The sequence below is a fragment of the Musa acuminata genome, chromosome BXJ1-2, assembly GCF_036884655.1.
Source record: "Musa acuminata AAA Group cultivar baxijiao chromosome BXJ1-2, Cavendish_Baxijiao_AAA, whole genome shotgun sequence".
NCBI lineage: Eukaryota > Viridiplantae > Streptophyta > Magnoliopsida > Zingiberales > Musaceae > Musa > Musa acuminata.
In genome coordinates, this window is record NC_088328.1 from 28,575,008 (window position 1) to 28,601,367 (window position 26,360).

Genomic DNA, 26,360 nt, shown 5'->3' on the forward strand with positions numbered 1-26,360 from the left:
TCATCTTTTACGGGTGCTCATGAAACCGAAATTTCACTCGTACAGTGTCGGATCAAAATTGCAAAAGCTTTCGACCAAAGTATGAAACGAAAGACATCAACAAACGAGAAAGGTCACGATGAGACAAAGAATAAAAGAGTAGATGCAGAGTTGCAACAACAAGGATCAAAATACAATTACATCATTCGACCATAACCGGTTTGCGTTTCTGTCCCAGCCTAAGCTCAAGATCTAATTCTTCGACAGGGCAAGGCAGTTTTTGCTGGACGGCCATAGAGCTTCTCATGGAGATAGAGGAGCACTTCAGGTCGGTTCGTCTTTTCTTGACGGTCAGGTGTTCCTCGTCATCTTTACTTGGATCTCTTAGGTTCAAAGTCTCACTGCCGAGCTTCAAATCCGGATCCAAGCAGGAGTCCTGTTCGTTCTCCTGAACGATCGAGGAAGAATAGGAAGGAGAAAGCAAGGCATATGTACTCACTTCTGGGGTGGATGCCGCTGAAACCCTAGGACTGAGAGGAGATGCTGAGGGCATATATGGTCTTTGGGAGGAATGATGGGGGCGGTCATGATCGCTATCATCGCCGGTCGGGCTCAAAGATTGTTTAAGCCTTGCTCGGTCTCGCCGGTGCACGTTCATGTGGCCGCCCAGCGCTTGCGCGGATCGGAATTCTCGTCTGCAAAAGCTGCAAGAATAAGACCTCGGCGGCCATATGTAACCCCCTATGTGGCCTGCGGAGTCCTCGGCGAAGGCTCTTTCTTCCCACGTCGCATGATGGACATACGAGGAGGTGGCCGCAGGGACCGCTTCACGGATCTGAGAACCAATCGAGGGTTTCTCGCTCAAATCTCTACTCCACATCCAATATTTGCTCCGCTCCATAGCACTGCGTATTACCGAAGAACAACAGGATCAAAGAGCTTAAAATAGGAGATCCCTACACGGTTGCCTCCTCCGCGCCGGCGATCAACGGGGGAAACATGGAGGAAGGATTGCTACCCTATGAAAGATGTAGGCAGAGAAAGCCTGAGGTAGTTGTACGCGGTAGGTGGTGGTGATTTCTGATTCCTTGGCTTAGAGTGGCTACTATTAGCTTTTCTTTAATACACCACCAGCAGTAGAGTTTGGCCCCTCTCACACTGCACCATTTGTCATAGAAACCTACTTTGTCAACTACGTAATTCTAATGCAGCAATTTGATGTGCTAAACGAGGATAAAACCTTATCATTAGGAATTATCTGATCGATGGATCTCAAGTAGCACTTAATTTATTGGGCCATCGCCGAATACAAGGACCTCTCATGGACACAGCTCTATGCTTTCGACATGGCTTACATCTTCCACGACTACCATTCCTTCAATCACCTGAGAAGGCTATACGTTAATTCTTCATCCTGAAAGAAGAAAGAATATGTATGGTAAACAAAAGAGTTGCTTGTTTGACTCAACCATCATTTCTGGGGATTGTCTTGTCTTGCACAGGGAATGCTGTTCGGAATCTTGATGTCACGTATTCAAGATTGGGTCATGGATTAGGTCTGCCGCAGTTACCGTGTCCTGTCCGACCAGTGTCTTCCTCTCTGTCCTTGTTAATCTGCTAGAATTCTCGTCTTTCTTCCATCTGTTATCGGGAAGCAAATGTTCTTGGTCCGCAGGGTTGACATTGTTGATGCCACACAATGATGAAGAGAGATCTTTTGCCACAAACGAAAGCAACCCCATAACCGAGGCCTTGGGTAATTAATCAACCACTTGTTAGATGAATTTTCCTCGAAGAAAAGTGTCACTGACGCATACAGATTTATGATCACTGACTGCACTTCTTGTTCTTCTTCGGGAATGAATCCAGCGTGACATATCAAGTTGCACCATTTCGATCACTGGCATAGAACCCCTCTCGATCGGAACTCAAATAATAGACTCTCTGATCCTAATTAATGTCCATCACAAATGATTCTATGCCATTCGGTCACAGCGTCGACTCTTCATTTAGTCTGGTCGAAACATGACGATGAACGGTAGTAAGTAGCGTGTTTGGTTTTGTTCGCTGGTACAAACATTGCACGGGAAACTTTGACAGTGCATTTGACTCTTCCTTTCTACGTATGCCTTTGCACCCAACGACGTGACTCATGCTCGAGTAAATTTTCTCTTTTATCTCGTTCTGTACTGCAATTATGATCAGGATGAGATGCTAATGAAAGTTGCCAACTTTGTAGTCTGGCTTCTGGATAAGTTTGCAAAGCTACAGTTGGAATAAAGAAACAGAGGGAGGAGCAATAAACTAAGATTTCCAGCAGGCTCACAAGTGTCGGTTGGAATTTTGTGTTCATTCTTCCTGAGCAAGTTGGATCGAAGCCGAGTACAGTTCACCCATGACTGTGTGTCTTCGCGAATGGTACCTCAACTCCATGAGCTGAATTATAAGTCATTTATTCCCGTTCTCCTAATGTCTTCCTTCGAGCCTTTTCGAAGCAGCCAAGTCCGTAACCTGTTGCCAGCGGAATATTTTAGCCCCAATAAAGTGACATGATAGTTTTCTATTGTATAGGACTAAGAGCGCGACAGGGTATCTGCCCCGAGCAGTCTAATAAAATGCGTGCCGAAGACTAGAGGCTACGAATGTGAGTACTTTCTTTTGATCGGCCAGTGGTTTTGGCATCGTCTGAACTTTTTGTTTGTCGTGTTAACTGTTGCCGAGTGATCCTATCAACTAAAGCAAGGAATGATTAGGTGCGATAAGCCATTCATTTTGTACAGAAATTAGTATGTGGATTCCCTGCTTGCTTGCCGGAAAAGGATCGCCCAAAGGTTGTCGTCTGTAGTGTCTCAAGTAAAAGAGTCATATGAGCACTGATAAATTTCACTGTGTTATTAGTATGTCTTTAGTTATTATATTACCACTCATGCAATGGATTCAGCATGAAGTATGCAACTACTACTATCAATAATTATTCTCTTTGATCAGATTTCCATCCAAAAATACAAGAGCATAAAATTTTCTCTCCTTTTTCCGAAGCTTTGGGAAGCAACTACGAGTGAAGCTTAGACACAGTTTCTGCTCGAAACTGGAGACTGGTTTGCAGCAACAAGCACAGTGAGGTTTTGATCTCGAGGATTACATATTTATTTCATGGCTGTACTTTTTGCACGAGCTCTGCCTCTAGGGAAGAACTGTATGTATAGGAACGAGACTGCCAAAGAGACGAGATTTGGTCTATGGAGAAACTAGATATGTGTGATTGATGGACATAGCCAGGAAGGTGCAGCGAACAGGTAGGTGTAAGAACAAACTAGTTTTCTCAAGGACAAGACAGGGTGGGACATGAACAATGCCTGCCGTATCTCCATTTCCAACGATGACTTCTAGTTCTGCGGCACCGAATTAGGGAGCTCAAGTATTCGATCACTTTAACTTTTACGTGATAGAGAATCAAGCTTCAACATTGATCGATTTATGTCACGATGCTTAATCATTTCATGTTTCAAGGACAATCATCTTGATTCACGAGTATGGTTAAAGGACAATCAACATGAATAACACTATTCATCAAGCAATACACAGTCCTTTACACCATAATTCTTCGTTATGAAGCTTATCTACTCCTCTCTTATGTGTGATATTTACTGATGAATTCCTATTGTAATTTATATTCTGATATCAACCACGAAATCCTAAACAAGTCCATAACCTGCCTGGAAGAGAAAGACTCTGAGGACTAGAATTAATTGCAAACCCATCATCTGATGGAAAAGCAAAAATTAAATCGATCGTGATTCTGACTGCTATTCTACCCAAGAAAAATTACATTCTGGGGTTAATTGTTCATGAATATTTTTTACTATACATTTCTCTTCCAGCTTAATCATCATGATGGGGAGACTTGATCACCCAGAGCACATGTGTGTGGTCTGTGCATCATTTGGTTGACAAACACCCATATAATTCAATGACAATATTCTTGCAGTATGATCCTCATCAAGATTCTGAAGTAAAATAATTCGATCTTTCCAACATGTTGTCCATGCAAGTTGCCGAAGAAATCAAGTGAGATTTTGGTGCAATGTTGAATTGAAATGTTTCTACTATATAAACTTATCTGAAATCCTACATATATATATATATCTTAATGTCAGTCACCCTCAAAATCTAGAAACTTTCAAATCAATCTAGGCAAGTTCTCTTTTTTCTTCCTTTTTTTTTGAACTTGGAGAGATATTTTCAATGACAGCATCATGCAAACCTTGGACAGGTCTAAGTTTTGACAAAAGTCATGCAACAACAGATGAGGAGTCTCATTTAAACCATAAACTGATGTCTCTGCTTACTCAGGTTCAATGGAAGAACAGGACCATTAACTTGACCTTGCAATGGTTGCGGAAGACTTCAAATCACATCAGCTTGTGTTGGAACACCTCATTATTAATATATGTTTTTATTCATCAATATAAAGTTTTCAATACTCATTATGAATTTTGATATTTCTTTCTGATACTCTGCATGTATAAGTAATGAGTTATCCATCCAAAGCATTCCAAGGACTATACATGGCATTTTAATTTTGCATTAAGGCGAAAAAAGGGCATAAGTTTGATCTCCTTAAAAAGAAAAGATATGAATAGGTTTGATTTTTAATTATATATTCTAATATTATTTCCAGGAATCTCACATTTAGATTTGATTCAAGATATTAAACGTGGATATACTCTGATCTCAGTTTGGAAATCCTTAGTGCATAATTTCCTCAGTTTTGTCAACTCTCTGGCCCCCACCCAAAGAAGTTTAAGTTGGTTTTCTTGAGAGTAGGTCAACTCCTTGCCCCAGTTAGCTAGATCACTCAGAGTCAAGATTCTGATGAGATCTTTCTATTGCTAAACTAGATTATGGCAATATATTATGGTAAACATGTAGGTTAGAACCTAGTATAGATTAGAACCTATGTCATTAATGCTGTCATCAATACAGAACCTTGATATATGCTGCCTTTGACATATACACCATGCAAGGATTCATAGAAGACAGCTGATAGTTTTCGACAACTGCAGGGTCAAGAAGGACTGAGATGAACACCGCATGGAGATAGAGTGGTTTTACTGGTACAACTCTGGGTTTATCAAACTTGGAGCTGTCAAAGGTTGACTCAAGGTTAGAGAAGGTGGCCATTTGGTTTAGGTCAAATTTGGCATCCCACTTCTAGTTGTAATATTAATCGTTTGCATTGTCTATCTATATCCCTTAGCTACTCATACCTTGGGGAAGAAAAAAACACAAGGAAAACAGATAAAAGAATACATTGGCAAGAAATTATAGTGTTGAAGAGTGATACAGCCATGAGATGCCAGATCTTATGCAAATCATTCTCAGTGGTATCAGAGAATGAATGTGTTTATCTATTACAGGACCATGAAATGGGTCAACCTACAGTTGTGTTCATGAAATTTTTTTTAGATATGTGGATCCCAAAAATCTCTCAATCAGACTGTCCTATTCAACTCTTACTAAATGCATTTCTCCAGACAACCTACAGTTAAGTCAATCTGACAGGGACTAGGTGTTGGGAGGAAGTTTCTACCATGTTGCCATGTCTCTTCATTTCCACATTGGGTGTATAAATATATTGTGTAGGTGATGTTGAGATCAATCCCACAAGTTTCAAAGTCAATATAATCTACCTATTGGTTGACTTATGCCCAGGGTCACTGCCACACATGGGTAGGAAAGGATCAATCTTTTCTAGAATTTATTGGCTATCTTTATGTTTCCTCGGATGCCCAACATCATAAGACAAATGCAAGGAGAGAATTCGTGTATAGGGTTGTATTATGCCCATTGTACCTTCTAAGACGACAAGCTTCTTCAAATACATGTGTTGATTTGGAATTCGATCACAGGACTTTACGATCAGTAGGTAATAATTAACTGATATCTTCATTGCTTAATAAACATAACTAGTGTATTATGATTATAAATATCTAGCATCATAGTAGGTTTTGAAGGAGAGATAAAAGCCAATAACACAGAAGAACCTACACACATGACTTGCTTTGAGTTGGTTCAATCAACAAAACACATTCACAAAACAAGTCATAAATGATCTGCGTTTACTGTCAACGATTCAGAGTGATGATTTAGATGGCTGAGTAATCACTTTTGTACATAAATTGTTTAAGCACACATCCACCGTTTTGATTTTAAAGCAGTCTTTACAAATATAAGCACAGGTTTCTGTAATCCAAACAACCATAATTAGTATGCACGACACAAGTGATCAGAACTTGGTGGGCTTGGATGCACGATTTCGCTGCAAAAGTTGCATCAATGGCCATAGAATATGCATCCTGTGGAAGCCTCTGGAAACCTGTTGAAAAGAAAAGCCATGTCATCGTTTTTAATCTCATTCATCAATGTTGAATGATTACCAAGTTGAAAACCTTAATATCTGCTAACCTCGATTATGAAATGAGCCCAAAGCTTGTCAGATCGACTTTCCAGAATTCCCTTCAGGATCGTCAGCTGTAGGCGCCTAATGACATGCGCAATTTCCAGAAAGAGCCCGTAGTCACTGCACAGAACCTGATCAGATACATCTCTTAGTAAGGAGGTCGAAAATAATTATTTATTTGATATTTCGTTATAATGTATTACCTCTACAAGAATTTGCCCAGGTTGGTCAAGGTATTCGACTACTATGGGCCAAACTTCTGGTTGGCTGCCCTGTTCACAGGTTGAGTTGGCTCCATTAGCTTGAGTATGAGGTTTCACAGAATTGTCAACCTCAGTTTTAACCTGCAATAATTTCCACATATCAGAAAGAATATGATCTACATGTGGTATTCATAAGATTTTCGGCAGGAATTGTCATCCAATTTTTACTAGGGTATTTCTTAAACAAAATAATTTCCTTGCAAGGTAGTCATGATTGCAGCAAAATCGAGGTAGTTCTCTAATAGAACAAACAATGTTTAGGGCTCATATTCTATATATCAAGTTGAGCCCAGGAACCTATGATCAACATTATGTTGCCTTCCTTTGTTACAAGGCTACTAGACATACTCTATATCATCACATGGGTGCCATCTCGAAGCTCAGATAAGTGCATGAGCATTAATCATGTGCTTTGAGTGAGCCACATTTTCAGTCATCCATACCATGATATGGATCACCACATTCAGAGTCATGTACACACACAAAACAATCCTATAACTGACGAATTTAGGTTGAGAAATGAGATAACCAATGACAATTTGGAAACACCAAGAATCCGCAAGCAAAATAATAGCAAAAAAATTTAGGTAGATAAGGGACAAATGTTAAATTATAGATAACCAGGTAGAGCGATTAAATGGTGCACAGAAAGTATTACTAATGATTTTAAACAGTGTTACTAGAAGTGCTTATGATAATCAGGAACTCCATGATGGTTCATATACCTTTGTATGCGCAGTTTGTTTCAGTTTTTCAGCCTGAGAGGAGATGCTTTGGAGGAATAACATATGGCTTACAGTTCTATCCAACAACGTGTCAATGCTGCACTGTATAGCACAAGAAAATGACATTAGAACAGATGATTCCAAGTTCAGAAGATATGATATAGTAATAGCACTTCTTAATCAATGAGCTCTGGAATGGTTTACCTTTGATCCATTAGGAATAAGCTCCCGCAACTCCTTAACTCGGTCTTGAATCAACTGTCTGTCTCTTGGCCTTGGTTTGTGGCTGTTGCCTTTTCTACCTCCTCTTTTGTTTATCATGGACAACTTTCTACTGTTGTGTCCTTTAGCCATGCGATTGTTGTTATCTCCACTAGTTGACCCACAGACACTTATGCAAGAAGAAATTGTTGGAGAGTTCATGTATTCTTCATCTTTTGATATGGATGTAGACCTTGGATGAGTAGTTGTCAACAAACTTCCCATGTGCAAAACACTAGATTCACTCTCTCTGACGGAAGATTCAATGAGCTTCTCTGAAGAATTATTTCTGAATGATCTCAAAGATTTCCCCTCAAATGCATCATCATTTGAGTCACAAAGTAAACTGCTTACCATTGTGTCCAACAGATATTCTGTGTCATTTTCTTCAATTAACCATGAACCTAACTCATTAAATGTGCGATCATAATACTCAGATCCCACAGTTTGGAAGTTGGTAATTGAACTAATGGGTCCATGTCCATCATCCACTGGTAAAGTGGTGTTCAAGAAACAGCCATCATATTCTTCTACAGAAGCCATTCCAAGTACCTTGTGTAGCTCTGATTCAATTGGAAAGCTAGGAAATCTGCTAATATAATTCTTATCTGATTCCTTATATGTAATATCTTCAACACTTGTAGTGTAGCCATGGTGCTTTTGACCGGAAATTGATTTACAATCTAAAGGATCTGGTTGAAAAGTTATTTTTGTCTCACTCTCATTGAAGGAAAAATCGGACATATTGCCTTCAGACAAGTTATTTGGGTGGCCAAAGCATTGCGGTTCTTCAGTGGATGCAAACCACAAATAATTGGACCTTTCCTTGGTCAAATTTTTATCTGCATCTATTGCATGTATGTCAAGTTTTTTTTCCATAACATTTTGTGGTGTTGGAGAATTATGGTTGACCATGAAAAAGGACAATGCATTAGGATCAATAGTCAAAAGCTGTTGTGATTGAGCTGAACTAAATGAACTGAGAATTGATGTTGAACTGTTGGCCAACAGTGGCTTATTAATTGGTGATGATATGCTTGGACAATGAACGCTTAAATCTGAAGTACCACTATCACGAGCCGCCAAGTGATGGTAAAGAGTAGAGAATGAGTCTTTAATGTGAAAAACCAATGCTAAATCTTCCACAACCTGAATTTTACAGGGAAAAGAAAATTTCTCAAGATGGAACATGGCAAATGATATAAATGGACACACCATGGCAAATGATAAACAACGGAAAATCTCAAAATGATTAACATAAGTTGCACAGCTTGAAGACTTAATGCACTCGACTGGAACCAAGAATGTTATATCAAAGATAAAATGAGGAATAATCATAACTTTTAAGCAGGTTCCCTAGGCTGCAGTATAGGCTGCAATAAGGTGAAATTACTTGCCCTAATCTGAAAACTACCTGGGTTCTCATAACAGGAAAACCTGAAAACAATAAGATGAAAATGAAGAATACAAGATAATGGGAGCTATCTATTAGTTGTTCAAGAGAAAGTTCTCTGTTGATAATCATTTATAAGAAATGGCCTCAGTAAAAGTGCTATAATATTTGTCTAATTGCATTTACTTCAATACAAGTGTTTCTCTCTCCAAGAGGGATACATACTGAAAACAGATCGGGATCATGATCCTTCATTCATATTAGATTGTGCTACAGACTGTCTAATGGATGAAGTACTCTGTTGTTTGTAATTGAAATTTGAAAGATAGAGCAAGGGGATCATTCAACCAAAAGTATTTTTCCTCTTTCTATAGAGACGTATATTAATAAAAAAAAACTGGTCAGAGGAACCAAATATTTAATGGCACACATAAACTAATATTACTAGATCAGTGGAACAAACCATTTCTAATGAACCGAGCTGCACAACTCCATAATGGGCAACAGGTACAAGCAGAATAGTCTGCAAAACCACTAAATTGCTTAAGTGCATTTATTAGCAAAATCCATAGACAAAAGGCAAGAGAGCAAAATCTTTGTAAAACTCTTGATGAAATGGATGCCCACTACCTTAATGTCTGCTGCCAACAGCAGTTGCCAATCCTTGCATGACTGCAAAGAAAAAAATTCCCTCAATTTTCATTTTCATTGGATGCACAAAATAATAGTAGCCAATTTTGAGATAGCAGTGACCCAACTAACAACTCACATCTGATTGGACTTTAGATTTCAATTCACAAGCAAAGATCCAGTAATGCCCCTGAGTAAGTGCCACTTTGCCGACAAACCTGTAAGACGAGCATGCAAGCTTCTAAATCAAGATATCCTTGTTGAGAAAAAAAACTGATGCTACAAGATTCCAGATGCAGGATTCTGAAGATCAACTTGCACAACAGGTATTTTGCTCAACAGAACTTGTAATTTAAGATAGACAATCAGCTTGATAAGACAATGAATTTCAGGCAGCAAAAATAATGTTGATTATGGATGGTTTAATTTTCCATTAGCATCAGTGTGTTTCCTGTTCAAACTTTCTGACAAGACGAGTATTTTGCTCAGTGTGTTCCAGTTAATTCTGAAGATCGACTTGCATGCCAAGTATTTTGCTCAACACAACATGTAATTTAAGTCGGACAATCAACTTGGTCAGACAATGAATTCAGGCAGCAAAATTTAATTTGGTTATGGATGGTTAGTTTGCCATCAACATCACAGTGTTCCAGTTCAAAGTTTTCTGTTTCTTTCTGACCACTACTAGGCACCACATTTTTTGTTTAGATTCAGATATTTTCTTACTTTAGAACCTAGTGCTTGGTCAGGCCTTGGTTGCTTATTCCGTTTAACCTCATCTTTCCTTGAAAGAATTACTCAGACATCAGGAGCATGTCTCCCTGTTTTAACTGAAGACATAAGAGGGAAAGTCCTATCATTGTTATGATCAACTATTCCCATTACTGTAACTTTTGGACAGAGTGGAACATGATCAAGAATCTATCTGATAAATAGTAAGATATTCATAAAGGAGCCTTTTTTCATACGGGTGTGTATCACACTACATAATAACACAACAGTAAGCCTTTTCCATCTATTTGAGAAGGTCCAAATATATACATCCAATTCTAGAATTCTTGGCTTTATTAGCATTAAATCGGCATAAGAAAGAAGATTTTCAAAGACAGATTTTTTTACATTTGACACCATTTTAGTTAGATATTCTTCTTAGAAGTACTTAAAGGTCACAGATTGCTAGGGAACACCAAATTATTTGAACCTAAGATTTATAACAAGGCTTCATGAGCTGACATATCCATACAAGGAATGAAAAAATACAGAAGGATGTCGATGATACACAAATACCAAAAAAATTTAGTTTAATTAACTTGTTAATTGATTTAAAGCAGCCTTTCTGTCATGTCTACGTAAGTTATTATGAACGAAACAGAAAAAAGTGACAAAGTATAAAGAGTGACTGACTGTTCAAAAAGTTTAAGATGATAAAACTCTTGAGATAAGAAACTGAGACAGTAGCATAACCTGTCTAGAGTCATGGATGGTAATGTGATAGTCAAAAAATATAAAGAGGACAGAAGGAAAACGGGAAAAGCATAACAAATGGATCAGTCTGCATACCCTTCTCCAAGTGAGTAATGATGATATTTCAAATTTGCCAGTGCCACCTTGATTGGATGAGTGGCACAACTTTGATGTTGAGCATCCTTAGAATCAGCAAAAGATATCATCCCAGGGTTGATATGAAGAGGTCCATCATATAGAGTATCTTCCAATATAACTCTTGCTTTTGTATCATCAAAATAAGAATCCTCCCATGACAATATGCTGAAACAACAATACATGACAGAGCAGTAAACAAAAATAATGGTGCAGAAATAGCATTAACGATGCTGTAACCTAGCTGAATCTCACATTTAAAGCAAAGATCTTTGCTGATGTTTGTGACTAAGAAAAAAGTAATTGTTCAAACTGTCTATAAATCAGATATCTCTAGAGAAAAAGCACCATAAACAGAAGCATCAGCCAGCGTAGTCTAATAGTTGCATAAGTAGAGCATAATCAAGTCAAAAGATGCCACTAATCCAGGTAATATAGAAGTTATATAATAGAAGAAAAAAGAAATATGCAAAAGTTTTCATAGCCAGTGATTCTTCATGACAGTTTTATCCTTAGTAATGTCTTCTTATTAGTGTTGCTCTGCTGCTCCTTGACATTAATAAACATAAAAAATAAAAATGGAATCTAGAATGGCACTCTCGAAGTTTGTCTCAGCTTGGCTTGAATTAGAAGTTAATAACAACTATTCATGGATTGAAGGTAAAAGATAACAATCAAAGTTCCCCAACATTTACATAACTATATATGATTACTTGAATGAAACAGGTTGACCCAGTAAACCAGCTGTTTCAGAGTCAACTTCTGCCTACAGCAGCATCAAAAATTCAACATAATAACTCTAAGTGAACATTTAAGTTAAACATACCCTGATGCAGTTTAAGAACTAAGACTTGGTGTGCGTTTGATTAAGCCAAGGCATAAGTTATATAGGCATTCAGAAGTCAAGTGAAAACAGCATTAATCAAGAACAACTAAATGGATATCCTTCTATCACCAAGTAATGGCTATAAAGGAAGAAATCTTACATCTCCGACCCTTGATTAAGCTTCCAAAAAACAGCATAATCCCATTGTGTATTGTGGCACAGACTCCTAAGTAACTGCCTCAACGCAATGGTGTCTTTCATTTAGAAACTTGATATACGAACTCTGAAATCGTAAAAATCCCAAGAAATCATACACCCTTCTCAGCTGCCTCGGTAGGAGCCCCGTCCTGCCTGCTTCCTCCGCAAACCAGCTCGTCGTTTGATCGGTGGCTCAGCAGAACTAAGTAGCAATAAGCGCATCGTTTGTCTCCGCCTACTGGTTTCTAGGTAGGCTATAGCCGTGTTGGCAGTCGGGTACCCGCTGTCCGACACAAAAAGAACCGGTGACGAAGCACTCAAGAAGTTATTCGGCCCCGTTGTTTTCCTCGAGTAAGATGAAACCTAAAAAGTTCAATCTCCTAACTGATACAGAGACGAACGATTAAAGCTTAAGATCTATCTACTCAAGACCGCTCTCGCTCATGATCGATCCCAGCGACATCAATAAATTTCTTGCTTGTTAACAGCTAACATAGATTTCTATCGTACTTTCATGTGGCACCATCTTATCAACCGCAGCGTCACACGACGATTCCAGGGAACACAAACGTAGATAGAGAAGCACCACAAAAAGCACCTTTGTGCGCACTTGTTCTTGCAGAGAGACAAGCAATCTCCTGATGTCTTTGGAAAAATCAAGATCTTTCCCCAAGATCCAAACTTTTTAGTATCTATTCAGGAAGTATGTTGAGAACTTCAGAAAAAAGAGCAAATTAGCAAACAAAAACCAGAAGCATCACCAATTTCGGAATGCGAAGCTATTTCCGACGGGTGCGAGGGTCACGGTATGGATGTGAACCCCGTTCCTAAGAGACTTTTTACCTAAGGAAACAGCGAAAGAGACAATTCTAGCGAAACAGGAAGCGGGAGGACAGAGACAGGGGTGGGATTCCAATTTGTTGCGTTGCTCCCGCAGCTCTTCGAGGTTTGCCTTTTAACGAGCCTTATGCCGGACGTGAAAAGAGCCACTAAACTGCATTAAAGACTTTGACCAAAACTTTACGTGTCCTACCCGTTTTCGATACCCTCTTTCTCTGCGTTGTCCCACACGTGGAGCGGAGGCTACCGCAGCCGAGGGACAGGTACAGAATGGGTAGATTTCAACTTAGCCCGACCTATGTCCGCGATCGGCGTCGGCATGAGAAAGCAGTGATTCCTACCCAGATGCGTACCAGTGTCAACGTCCTATCCCGTGATTCGTAGCTCGAGAGGTCCCACAAAGTAGGTGAGTGCCGGAGGATTACGTCGGCATGATGTGTAACGACGTTGGGATAAGAATGATTGGTCCCTAAAATATGTTATCGCTATGAAAAATCGAATTTTTAATGTGCGTTTCAATTTCTAAACATACAAATAACAGCAATCCGACTTGCAGCTGGCAAGCATCAACTAGCAAAAATAATAGGTATCTTGAGATAGTGGTGAAAGAGAAAGTGGCCTCTAATTGTTGTCGTCTAGTTTGTTATTCCATCTTAATCATCTATTTATTAATCATCTCAATTGACAGTTGTCAATTGTGTTTTTCCAAAATATAATAATAAGATAACTTTATTTTTATTTTTAAATAATCACTAATTTATTTTTGCAAGATGATTCACCTCTTTTGATAATTTTATCATTCTTCTATAATCTTTTTTTTTAAGTGGTTCATATGAATAAATTTATTTTAATTAATTTGGTTCAAGTCAACCACTCAAGGGATATCATCCTCCTCCGCCTTTACTCGGTCTCATAAGGGAAAAAGAATAAGGGGTACAGGGAAGATCATAAAATTATATAATAAATTTAAAATATTAAAAATATATATTTTAAAAAGATATGTTTAGGTAAAATTTTCAATAGATGAGTGTCATCCTAAAACTATCTAATATAATATTTAATACATTATCCAATATATCAATTTTTATTATCAAAGGTTAAAGATTCAAAATATCATTTGATATATTTTTAAAAATATTAACTAGTTTAGGTGAAAAAGAATTTGACAATATATCACAAAGGACCTGAATTCGAATCTAGCTTTTGTCACTTATATTTTTAAATATAATATGTATATATATATATATATATTCTTTCTATATTCATTAGGTTTTTTATCAATAAATCATTTATTGGTTTACACCATATTTGAATTATATAGCGATTGTATTGGATTTATATAATATTTTATCAATATCCAAACTTGAGTGGATTTATTTTTCATTCATGATGTGATTGATTCATTTTTCGTATTTGGTAAAGTAAAAACATAACGATAAAAACCTTTTTTTTTTACACACCTTATTGGTTTTATTTTAATATCGTATCTCTATCAGCTTCACGACAGCATTTTATAAGAAATATAATTCCTTTTAAAATCGGGTCACTGGTGATGTCTGTTCCCATCTTAAAAATAAATAAATAATTTAATTTTTTTTATTTTAGTAGCTACAGTTGCACAAAATCCTTTTTTAATGTGATGTATTATTCGTGTTATTTTAAGGGCGATTGACTCTCACCAACACGATTAATATACTAATGGGCGGCATAAGGCACGTCAGTCTCACACTCCAATTGGAAACCCATCACCATCAATCCATTTCCCCGTGGTGGTTGATCAACACCTCCACTCCCATATCGACGGCCATGATTGGGTCGTGCCACAGAGAAAGAGACGCCCTTCCAAAGAGGAGCACTCGCTTGCGTCAGCTTGTGCGCGTCTCGATGTGAACTCGGCTCATCCGTCTCGCACGGGCCGCCAACCAGGAAAGAGCTGATTGCCATTGGTTGTACACCACGTGTCCCACTTGTCGACCAATAGAAAGACCAAATTTGCTGTTCGCTACGGAAGCGAACACAGGAACCGTAGCATCTCGGAGGGAATGTTGTGGAGGTCAGTTTCACGTTGTCACCTTCTAAGAATAGAAAATTCGGGATGAGATCACGATACCAACAGGCACTGGACCACGGCACCCCACCCCGCCGAACAGAGTTCAGAGTCAGATCTCAGTAGATAAGGGGAAGACGACAAGGTCATTTGGTAGTGTTGAAGTGGAATAGCACTATGACGGAAGTTGCATCTCGTCCTCAGCAACATCTCTACTCATTAAGAGAAGAACAAGGGCTTTAATCTAAACAGTGATGCTCTAGTTCTGTAATAAACTTGATGAAGGATGTCACAGCAGCCACACCCTGTTCAAAGAGATTGGCTTGTTGAGCGTGTAGAAATAACTCCAGGAAACCCATATTAGTTGCTAGCAGTAGGATATTTAGCAACATCCTTAAACAAGGCCTAAGATCATCACATATGCTCCAGAATTCACCTTACATGACAAAACATCTCCCCCATCTTTTTCAGGGGCCAAACTAATACTTTGAGACCAATGATCACAACACAATAATCTATCTACCAGGTTATTAACCTGCAATGGCTTTTTATACCCTACAGGGGCCAACCTCACTGCAGGCCCATTATGACCTGCTGACATATTACCAATGCAGCCCATCATCAACCTCACATCAATTCCAGTGGTTGGTTTAGATATCAAGGCTTTGGATCTGAATTCCATTAGGTGGTGTTTAAATATTTATATTTAAATAACACATTACAAGCTTGCAGTCACAGAATAATAGATATTTTGGGTGACTAAAGACTTGGCAGCAAAAGAAATTTACAGCATGGCCTTTAGTCACCACTAATTTGATGCAAGTTACACATCAAGTTTTTACCCCTCATTCAGTTCTTATTTTATATAGTTGATGGGCATTGATTTGTCAGTAAATATTAACAAGTAGGAATGCTGATCAATGTTCCCTTTGTAAATAATTCACTGATGTAGATTGTATCATGAATATATGTTGAATTAGATTGAAACACCTTGTTATCCAACCAACAGGCAAGGGAAAAATAAAAGAAAGAGCTCAAGTACATGATTGCTGGGCCTAACACTTGTCTCCATATAATTATTATAAGCAACATTATGACATCACAATCCTGCATTGTTGATACTTTATTAAAAGAAGGTATGGACTAAGATATCCATGTACATGTTTAAAGTGGCATGTCTTTTTTGACTCTTCTCTGGATGAGCTCTGATGTAGATGGAATCCTTTAGATATGACAAAACATGGAGGAGAAATTGATTAAAGATTGTGGCATTGCAAGTCAACCTTCTATAGCCATTGTCTTGTAGGGAATAAAAAGCTGTCTTCTCCGATGCAATGATATGTAAAATTACTCATATAAAGCTTAACTAATATAAACTTAACATTGGGTAGGTGTATTTATATCTTTTGAACACAGAAGCACACTATATATGTATGTAAAGTTAAAATATCCGCAATGCTCTTCTTGATGCTTCTACTGTGTGTTATATATAGTCCAGCCCTGTTGCAGATTTACAAGGATATTCCATTGGTTTTCTTCCCCTCCTTCTACATAAACACTTCAGTTACTCCACTTGTAGGAATCCAGCTCCTTTTAGCTTGAAGTTGGTGCTTCACAATCTACCTTATTTTTAGATCCTGGCATTCAATCTCCACTGTTTGATCAAATTTCTATACCAAATGATGCACAGAAAGAGGTGAACTTGTAGTCTTCCAAGATTCATAGCCTTTCTCAATCAGAAAGGTGGCATGTCTTTATCCTAAACTACTCTATTCCATAAGATGACTCGTAATTGTCAATGTGTTCCACTGAAATTATAGTAACGAAAAAAAGTCCTGCTTGTTGTTATTATTTCTTAGTGGTCGTAACATCATACTCAATATATGTGAACTTTTGATATCAGTCTTCAGAGACCAATTGCTTGCTTGGTTCTAGATGTAGCTACTGTCATTGACCATGCCATCCCAGGGTTCATCTGAAAAGTATATTCTGAAAAGAAAAAAGCTTTCATGCTCCAATGATCGTCCCAAGGAGTTTTCAGATATTGGCACTGAAAAGAACACCTCACCAAACTGTGGAACTTTGAGAATTTGATATCAAGCTACTGATGGGAGGTAGTGAGCTATGAACAAGAACGAGTTTGAAGCTGGATGGGTGCCCCAACTAATCTGCCATCGCAAGGGTTGAATACTTAGCAAACTCATGCAGTAGTCATCATTGGATTTGGTAGGATGTTGACAGACAAAATGCTACTATTGGCCAGCACAAGGTTTTACTGATCAGCCTTCTTTTACCACCTTAGGAGTCTCCTTTCCTGACCTCACCAGTTGCTTAGCTGCTTCTGAGCAGCTGCAGGCAACGCACCACCTCATCTAGCCTGAGTCCCTCCTCTCTTTATAAGCCAACCCTCCCAAACTCCCAAGGCTAGTAGTAGACAAGGAAGCATCAATGGAGGGTCTCATCCCAATCATCTACAAAGCTATAAGCCAGTATGCAAATGGAGGACAAGATCATCTACAGGCCTCATGGTTCCATGAATCACCTTCTGCTTACTACATCCAACTGCCCGGCGACCCCAGCAGATTCAGGTCATCAGATGCCCAATCCTTCTCTTCCTCGGCCTTACCTCTGCCTGCTTCGACTTCAACGAAGTCTCCCCTCCGGCGAACCACCTCGCGTCGGCTGGCCTGATGATCACAAAGGTGATCGACGCCAACCTGGCTTTCTTGGTGCAAACAAGAGTCCGCGTCGGTGATCACGGGCCTCTGTTTTCTTCCTGCAATAAGGCACAAACATGCTAAGTCAGCATACGTGTGGATGTTCCGGCGATAGAAATATAAGTGTGATATATGGCAGTCTGTAATTACTGAATTTTACAGAGTAAGTATGATCTGCTGCTACTATTTTTCATGTGTTAGAATTAAGACTTGCAGTTTCAATCCGTAGGATTAGGAATAATCAGCTTTTCAGGTAAGACAGATTTTGGCAAGGAGGAGAATTCTGTCTACCATCCTTCTCTCAATCGTCGGATTCGATCATTAACGATAAATAAGCAAGCATATTGTAGGATTAGAGACGAATTCATATGATCAAGATTCAGAACTCTGCCCAGGTTCCAAATTGCCAAGTGTTTTATGGCTAATACAAGGTCGAGAACTCCATATTGCATTCGTTACTCTCCTCTTGCGAGATCAGACTGTAGAGCAACCAATATGGTGGTCTGGTCCTCGTTCAGAATAAAGACCTCCATTAATTAGCAGAACCTGTAGATTTAGCTACTCTGTTTCACCATTGAAGATCCAAGAAATGATCATCATGCATCCTCGGTGCAAGAAAGTCACGATATGCAGGGTATACCAACTTCTCCAAGAATTCCGTGCTCGTTTCAGATGCATTAGGCCATCTAGTTTGCTAGGAACGAAATCCCTCCGTGTTCGAAGCTCTAACTCTTGTCATCAGTGTGTCGATCTCCGCTCCGATAGACCATACGGTGGTATGCCGAAACTGTCTGTGAACAGAACACATAGATGCCGCAAGAATCCTTCTTTTGTAGGCAGGAGATACAGAATGCAGTGGATTCAAATGCCAGGTAAATTGGAAGACTATCTATCTGCCGACCAAAGCGCCCATAGACCATGAAAGGCCTCCTTCTAATGGTCAGATCAACACTACCAAGAAAGAAGGCTACATTTTGTGAACGGGAAACTAATGAAAAGCACATAGGGGCAGTGATGACTGCTAGTTAGCTTCATTTCAGAAAAGAAAGAAAAAATACGCTGATCGATTACCTGTGCAATTTGTGGTAAGTTCATAGCTTAAATGATTGACACGCAACGGGGACAAGAGCTCATAGCTTAATCACGCAGCGAGCCCAGACAGATCCTGCAACATCATGCACCACCGCACGGAATGCACAACCAGAGTGCAGGAATTACAACGCCATTACCTTGCCATTGGGACCATAGTCTTAGTGGTGGTCTTGGGTTTGTTGCAAGGGATGGTAATGCCATTATAATTTTTCTTGATAGTAGTAGGTATGTGGCCAAAAGGAATAACTTTATTGTAAGTTTGCTACGATTTTTGGTGCAATACAAAATGTAATGCAACGTGGGGTCCTTTATTCATAAATGTTAGAGTTAAATTAAGTATTAATTTATGAGATGATTGTGTAGAATTAAGGATCATTTTTCAATCATAAGGATGTACATTAAACATTCGAACATCATGATTATAGAACGAATTTGTTGTTACGATGGTTGCTCGATTGATACATCAGATTGATTGGGTGTCCAGGGTGATATTGAGTGACACTAATATATAAAAGTGATTCGATGAATATATCGAGCTGATAAAATGCTCGGCATGAGATGACATCTCATTGGGTCATTCCCATATCAGATTTTTTTTAAACTATATTATAATATAAGTTTTGGGATTCATACTTTTCTGATATATTATTTTCTTGAAAAAAAAAAAAACTTTCTCATTCGCTATGGTATAACGACAAAAAAAGAAGAATCATATAAAATAAGATTTATGTTTTTTGCCCCATTGTTGCAGATAAGGAAGCTTGGGAAGTCCTGAGAAGAGCCAATCAGAGCTGATATGCTAGTAAAGAATGACAACTTTTGGGAAAGTACATGGAAAGTTGACTTGGTTCAAGCCTTATTTAACGAAAGAGGATTACTTATTCTTTCATCAAACGTACAGAACTATTAACCACCACACAACATTAAACGTAACGCGTAAGCGCCAAGATGAACTACCATCATGTCTGTACGTAGGTTGTTGTGCCCTGTAGATCCCTATTGCAGTGGAAGGACACTGTAGACCTCTATCGCATTGAGGATGGGAGGAAAGCTCGAGCCACTAGTGCTGTTTAAGGTAAAATTGTAGGTGACCTCCGTCCCGAGGGCAGACGTGACGCTCAGGCTTATATGAGTTGACAGGAGATACTCCGGTTTGAAGCTGCTCACTTTGAGTTCGTCGTTCACGAGCACATCAAACGTTCTATTCTCGGTCTGGCTGAGGGCGTCAAACTCCGCGAAGTGCATGTAGACGTAGTAGACGACTCCGGTGTCCGCTCGGACGTAGAACTTCAAATAAGTGTCATCTGCCGGCGTCACGGCGGTGGCCATTACAACAGCAGGCACTTGGAAGGCATCGCCTGGGCTCGTCTGAATCGGCAGCGAGGAATTTATGTCGGCCCATACAGTTGGTGTAATGTAGAGCTGCCAGATGCGATCATAGGCATCATCGGGATACCTATATGTTTGCAAACACAAACAGTTCACTAAGAACATAAATAATATATATACATCTGACTCGAGCAATCCAACGATACACGCCTTGAGAGAGATAGAGAGGGATAAGTCAGCTAACAGAGAGAGCTACGGCTAATTCTGAAGAACGAGGAGGACCAAAGGAGAGACGAGGCAAAATAACCTTAGAGACTCTTTATTAGAAAGGACTTGAAGATCAAGCGCCCAAATAACTAAGGTCATAGTTTCTTATAAGATTTCATTGCCTTAATTTAATTATATATGTTCCTCATAGAACAATCAGGAGCTTACCTTATGTCTTGAGCAGCATCTCCCGTATTAACCCTAGCGTATAGCACCAGGGAGTTGGTCTGATTTACATCTTTGTAAACATCTGTGCTACCAATATGTCTCAACTCAAGCGCAGAAATAAAAGGAGTACCAGAATTAATGTTGACCAAACACACCGAGAAAGAAATGTCCTGAGCAACAGTGATAATCTCCCTCCATATTGGATCCGATGGCTCAGTAATATTCACTAGTTGCCAAAAGTTCATTCCAAGATGGAGTTCGAATGCAACCGAGGTCAGTCCATCATAATTGCCATGAAAGAACAAACCTCGGATCAGGTATTTATCTCCTTGGATTATTCCGTCGATGGTGTAGCAATTGCGATCTCCATCTGGGAAGGCTCGAAGCGTCTCGGCCTGCACTGGAATAGCTGTTTCTAAGGACGTCTTGTTGATTTTGTAGTTTACCCCCGAGTCGATATATTCCGCGTCTGGTTCGTATGTGATTCCCGTGACGGTATCATTGTAACTCGTAGATCCATCCATGCCACAGTCTATGCTCACAAAACCTGTAGAAAGAATAATACAGAAATATTAAGATGATTTACCTATAAAAGTCTACTGTGCTTTGATGTAAAGTTGGGAGGATGGGAACACTTGCTGCTCACCTTGTTGGGCATTAACCTGCAGAGCTACCGCCAAGAAACCTAGAAAAATAAGAGACCTCATCTTGTGTACTGGCTTGCAGGAGTAACCAGCCATGGTTCGAGCTGTGTCTACTTATAGATAGGGTGACTCACTTGCTGCGAAACTTCTGATGTATAAACATCAGAATGCGACTGCCACAAAAACATGAGAGTGCAAGCACAGGCTACCGTTCAAAGAAAGAGAACCCGTCAACAGTCTCTCCAACCACCCCCACCCATGATTAAGAAACGTCCTTCTTTCCACCTGAAGAGCTTGATGATATCTTGCTTTTGTAGCGCCCTGTAACAGTGCGTTAAATGGCACCAAATGAGTGCTTTCGAGTGGCGTACTTCTCTATACTTCTCATTGTTTGTTCCGACTTAAAACTTCGATCATACTGATATAAGCATCCTTGTTTCTCTTCCAAGTTGGAAGATCCATCGACCGGAGACACCATGTGATTGATAGAATGTAGGAATTAGGACATCTTTCCTTTTTTTCAAGAACCAAGAGGATATCTCAGCATAGAGAATTTACTGTATTCATGAGCTATACATTATATCAGTGCAAGAGTAACCAAAATCCAGAACCATGGAATTGATCAACAACTTTGATTCAGTATGCTATATTTCTTTTATTGGAATTTAATTCCAAAGCTTGAATATACTGCCGTTTCAAGCTTTCAACTACACATGACTATTGGCTTTATAATTTACTTTTAACTTTTTTAATCTGACTTTTGTCAGAAAATATTTTCTCTGGTAGAGACTAATAATACTTATTTGATTCAGTAAATGAATTGAGGATGGCTTATAGAAATCAATATTTTTGTTAGTCGTTGTAGTTATTAGACGATCTTGTATACCATTCGCCTCTCACTAGGGATTCGCGTATATAATTTCCTCTTAATTTGGGTGTATGATGACAAGATCATTAAGATGAGAAGGATGGAGGAAGAAGACATTTCATGTGATCATACAGAAAAGATGTTTGATAATTATGTGCAAAAAAAAAAAATTATTTAATAATATCTTCAAAAGAGTCATATATATATATATATATATATATATATATATATATATATATATATATATATATATATATATATATATATATATATATATATATATATATATATATATATATACCATTACTGGTGGACGATAGATACCATTACTGGGCTGCTAGTTTAGTCCACGGTGAAAACTATTCAACACTAATTTGGAAATTGGGTGTCGTAGAGAGATCGGGGCTTTTCCACCACATTTACACGATCAAAATCTAAATTTGGAGTCTCCTAGTTGACTCATATGATATTCCAAGATTTATGAATAGATCGTGTTAGGACATTATAAAATATCATCCTCAGAAGAGATATGATTTCAAAAAAGATGAGAAAGACACTCCGTCATTTTATTTAGAAGATATGTATTCACTGAAAAACCAACAAAGAAAAATACTACTCTAAATCATTATCATTTACCTGATCTTTGAAACAGTGGCTTTTTCCACAGCTTTATATCCATGTCAATCTTTATGGGAGGATATAGAGATTTAATCGGGGCTTTCAAATATTTGTAATAATACTTTTAGAAAAAAAATAAATCTAAAAATTTAATGATCTAATGCGGAGCAAGCCCAATAAATTTATGCAGTTATAACAATTCCTATTATTATTTTTAGTATAATTATCAGACATTAAATGCATCATCAATCAATGACTCATCGTTCCAAGGGACTAATTTCATCACTGTAAAACGAAAAAACTTGTGGGGGTTTATTGACTATAAAAGAATATAAATAGAAATATACTCAAAATCACTATCATTGACTTGACCCACTTACTTTGACTATTCTATGAAAAAATAATCAAAGAAAAAAAAACCACTTAAATCACTATCATGTACTTAATGTTTGAAAGAAGTCAAGAAATTTATCAACAAAAGACATCACTTTAATGAATTTTGATAAATATTTAAAATATCACACATATTGCTAGAAATGATATATGGAGTGGTTGTTTCCATAGCTTACATCCACATCAATCATTAACCAAAGGATGTAAAGATTTAGATAGAATTTGAAATAGTCATAGCGTGTTCGTGTAAAAGGGGAAAATTTATGAAGGTTCATTGACTATAGAAAAATATAAAGAGAAATATACTCAAAATCACTATCATTAACTTGACCCACTTACTTTGTCTATTCTACGAAAGAATATACTTAATGTTCGAAAGAAGTCAAGAAATTTACCAACAAAAACATCACTTTAATGATTTTTGATAAATATTTAAAATATCACACGTTGTTTTCATAGCTTACATCCACATCAATCATTAACCAAAGGATGTAGAGATTTAGATAGAGTTTGAAATATTCATAGCATATGTTGTATCACAAACCAAACCGTGTCATGAATCATTAACAGAAGGATTAATTTCGCCGTGTAAAATGGGAAAACTTGTGGACGTGTAGAAAAATTTAAAAAGAAATATCATTGACTCGACCCACTTTCTTTGTCTATTCTATAAAAGAATAACCAAAGAAAAAAATCCACTTAAATCACTTTCATTTCACTTTCGTTTACTTGATCAAACGAATGTACACAATGTTCCAAAGAAATTTATCAGATGTCACTTTTATGATTTTTGATAAATATTTGAAATGTCACACACGTTGTTGGAAGATGTACATGCAGTGGTTGTTTTCATAGCTTACATCCACATCAATTATTAACCAAAAGATGTAAAGATTTAAAGAGAGTTTGAAATAGTCGTAACCATGCCAAAAGTTCATCCTTAGGTATGAAGTTTGCATATGCTCACCATCACATGGATTGAATTATTGGACTCAATATTCCAACCTACTAATTAACTTTATTTTTTGAGATTGTAAGACCAACGACCTACGTATGCTAAAAGAAATAACGCAAATGTAATTGTAATGATTATATTATGTATATATTATTATTATTAATTTAGATTTAAGTATATTGGATCAATCAAGGAGATATATTGACCCATCAACTTGGATCGATCTAGAAGGGATCATGTATTTCTTAGAACTTTTAACTAATATTTACGTGATTGAATTACGCTATAATTTGGGTTGTGAAAATGTGACAATATTTGTATTATGATATTGTTATTTAGGACGTTCGCGGAGGGCAGAATAGAGTGAAATCTTTTACATAAAAAAGAAGAGTTTATTATAGAAAAGCAATGACGAGTGCCTCGACAACCGAAAGCTTGGCAAAGCAATTCTGCATGGAAGATTGGCAGCAAAAGAACACCATACATGTTTGTCGAAAAATACTCGTCCCTTATGTACTACTTTATAAGCAGAGAACACATATCTCGATGAACTAAGCTTTTGAGGTAAGAGAAGGAAGGTAGCATCGAAGAGGAATCCATATAAGTCCTACAAAAACTAGAATCATGTGACCTGCGTCTCATGAAAAGAAAATATACGCAATCATGTGTTTCTATTGAAAGTTGCATGATGTTGTTGTATTTGAGTTCACTTCCTTTTATGAAGAGCCACAAGTGATCTTCGAGGAGTAATGCATCAAAATAAATACCTGGTTCCTGAAAGATGATTATTCGAGAGATCCACTGTCCGAAGAGATCTAAGATGAGATAATTGAGGAATGCTACCAGTAAAGACAGTCGAGTGTAGGTTGAGAGTTCTCGAGTATGGCAGGCTTTCTCCGATCCAATGTGGTATACTGTCGACAAAGGCGAAATCAAGAGTAACCAATTCGATAAAATTTCTAGAGGGATTTGCCCCATAAAATTATTATAGTTCAGATGTAGTGGCTTTAGACTTTGTAAATTGTTGAGGGAGTCGAGAATTCCTCCTTGTAATTTGTTGCTTGATAAAACTAACATAACAAAAAGAGAAGGGGATGCCACCACTCGTATTATTCATAGACATATCAAACCATTGGAAGCTTGATGTGATTAGGACTTCAAAATCAAGAATTTTGCATGATCACTGAACCAGTGAGGAACCAGGGAGTTGGTCTGATTCACATCCCTGAAAACATCTGTGCTACTAATTTGTCTCACCTCAAATGCAGAAACGAAAGGTGTACCAGAATTAGTGTTAACCAGACAAACCGAGAAATAATCCACCTGAGCGACAGTGATGATCTCGGCCTCAAGTAGATCTGAAGCACCAGTAATATTCACTGATTGCCAAAAGTTCACCCCAAGACGAAGGTCAAATACAACCGGAGGCAGTCCATCGTAACTGCCATGTAACAACAAAGCTCGTATGAGGTTCTTTTCTCCCTGCTTTATTCCGCAGATGGTGTAACAATTGCGAGATCGATTCGGGAAGCTTCGTAGTGTCTCGGCCTGCGCTGAAGCAGTAGTAGCTTCCATGCAAGTCTTTGAAATTTTGTGATTCGCTCCCGAGTCAGATGTATTTGGCGTCCGGTACGTATATGATGGCGGTGGCGGTGTCGTTGTAACTCGTATCTCCCTCCATGCCACAGTCTATGAAGTTTGTGGAATGATACATAGAAGATTAGGATGACCCTTCTGCAAGATGACACGCACAAATCGAGAAATGATCCTAATTTTTTTTAAAGCAAAAGCTAGAAAACAATTACAAAATTTGATCTTCTATTCATATAGAGAAGTTAAAAGGTTTTGACTTTTTCAATCACACAAATATCTCATTTTGTTTTGAGTTGTTATCAGTGCATATTCTTTTTTAATGTCCAAAATACTCTCAAAAGTTGCCAAATAGAGAGAGAGAGAGAGAGAGAGAGAGAGAGAGAGAGGTTAAATACATATATGCTTGCCTGCAACGTGATTGTATAAACTTGTGCCTGAGATCATAATTACGTGGTCTTCCTCAGTTAAGCAAAAGCAAACTGTTTTGTTAAT

The 26,360-nt window shown here is 38.1% G+C and overlaps 3 protein-coding genes and 1 pseudogene across 4 annotated transcripts; 1 reads left to right on the forward strand and 3 right to left on the reverse strand.

The window, feature by feature from the left end:
• Nucleotides 1–45: 45 nt before the first annotated feature.
• LOC135613120 (transcriptional regulator SUPERMAN-like) lies at nt 46–1,088 on the reverse strand. The gene has a single exon (XM_065110132.1). The coding sequence runs from the start codon at nt 878–880 to the stop codon at nt 182–184; it is 699 nt and encodes a 232-aa protein (XP_064966204.1). The 5' UTR covers nt 881–1,088; the 3' UTR covers nt 46–181.
• A 4,983-nt stretch (nt 1,089–6,071) lies between these two features.
• LOC135607726 (transcription factor bHLH155-like) lies at nt 6,072–13,272 on the reverse strand. 2 transcript variants are annotated; one of them, XM_065099744.1, is made up of 10 exons: nt 12,300–13,271; nt 11,275–11,481; nt 9,854–9,932; nt 9,715–9,756; nt 9,548–9,607; nt 7,635–8,840; nt 7,431–7,532; nt 6,646–6,786; nt 6,448–6,573; nt 6,072–6,358 (listed from the first exon to the last, which is right to left on the reverse strand). In XM_065099744.1, the coding sequence occupies exons 1-10, from the start codon at nt 12,398–12,400 to the stop codon at nt 6,269–6,271; spliced, it is 2,154 nt and encodes a 717-aa protein (XP_064955816.1). In that variant the 5' UTR covers nt 12,401–13,271; the 3' UTR covers nt 6,072–6,268. The 2 variants fall into 2 exon arrangements, with proteins under 2 accessions (XP_064955816.1, XP_064955821.1); XM_065099749.1 differs by lacking the exon at nt 6,072–6,358 and having other exon boundaries at nt 6,448–6,562; nt 12,300–13,272.
• Nucleotides 13,273–19,802: 6,530 nt separating this feature from the next.
• Nucleotides 19,803–21,544, reverse strand: LOC103976230 (probable LRR receptor-like serine/threonine-protein kinase At1g51860). The gene is made up of 3 exons (XM_009391442.3): nt 21,444–21,544; nt 20,798–21,344; nt 19,803–20,489 (listed from the first exon to the last, which is right to left on the reverse strand). Exons 1-3 carry the CDS (start codon nt 21,535–21,537, stop codon nt 20,030–20,032), a joined length of 1,101 nt encoding a protein of 366 aa, XP_009389717.2. The 5' UTR covers nt 21,538–21,544; the 3' UTR covers nt 19,803–20,029.
• A 4,398-nt stretch (nt 21,545–25,942) lies between these two features.
• Nucleotides 25,943–26,052, forward strand: LOC135613806 (U6 spliceosomal RNA; annotated as a pseudogene).
• Nucleotides 26,053–26,360: the final 308 nt, after the last annotated feature.

Coding starts and splice junctions, on each gene's coding strand:
- LOC103976230 (XM_009391442.3), bottom strand. CDS start 21,537: ATGGCTGGTTACTCCTGCAAGCCAGTACACAAGATGAGGTCTCTTATT. Junction 21,345..21,443: donor GCAGGTTAATGCCCAACAAG/GTGAGCAGCAAG, acceptor TTCTTTCTACAG/GTTTTGTGAGCATAGACTGT. Junction 20,490..20,797: donor GATGCTGCTCAAGACATAAG/GTAAGCTCCTGA, acceptor GCAAACATATAG/GTATCCCGATGATGCCTATG.
- LOC135607726 (XM_065099744.1), bottom strand. CDS start 12,400: ATGAAAGACACCATTGCGTTGAGGCAGTTACTTAGGAGTCTGTGCCAC. Junction 9,757..9,853: donor AATCTAAAGTCCAATCAGAT/GTGAGTTGTTAG, acceptor TTTTCTTTGCAG/TCATGCAAGGATTGGCAACT. Junction 6,574..6,645: donor CTGGGCAAATTCTTGTAGAG/GTAATACATTAT, acceptor GTATCTGATCAG/GTTCTGTGCAGTGACTACGG.
- LOC135613120 (XM_065110132.1), bottom strand. CDS start 880: ATGGAGCGGAGCAAATATTGGATGTGGAGTAGAGATTTGAGCGAGAAA.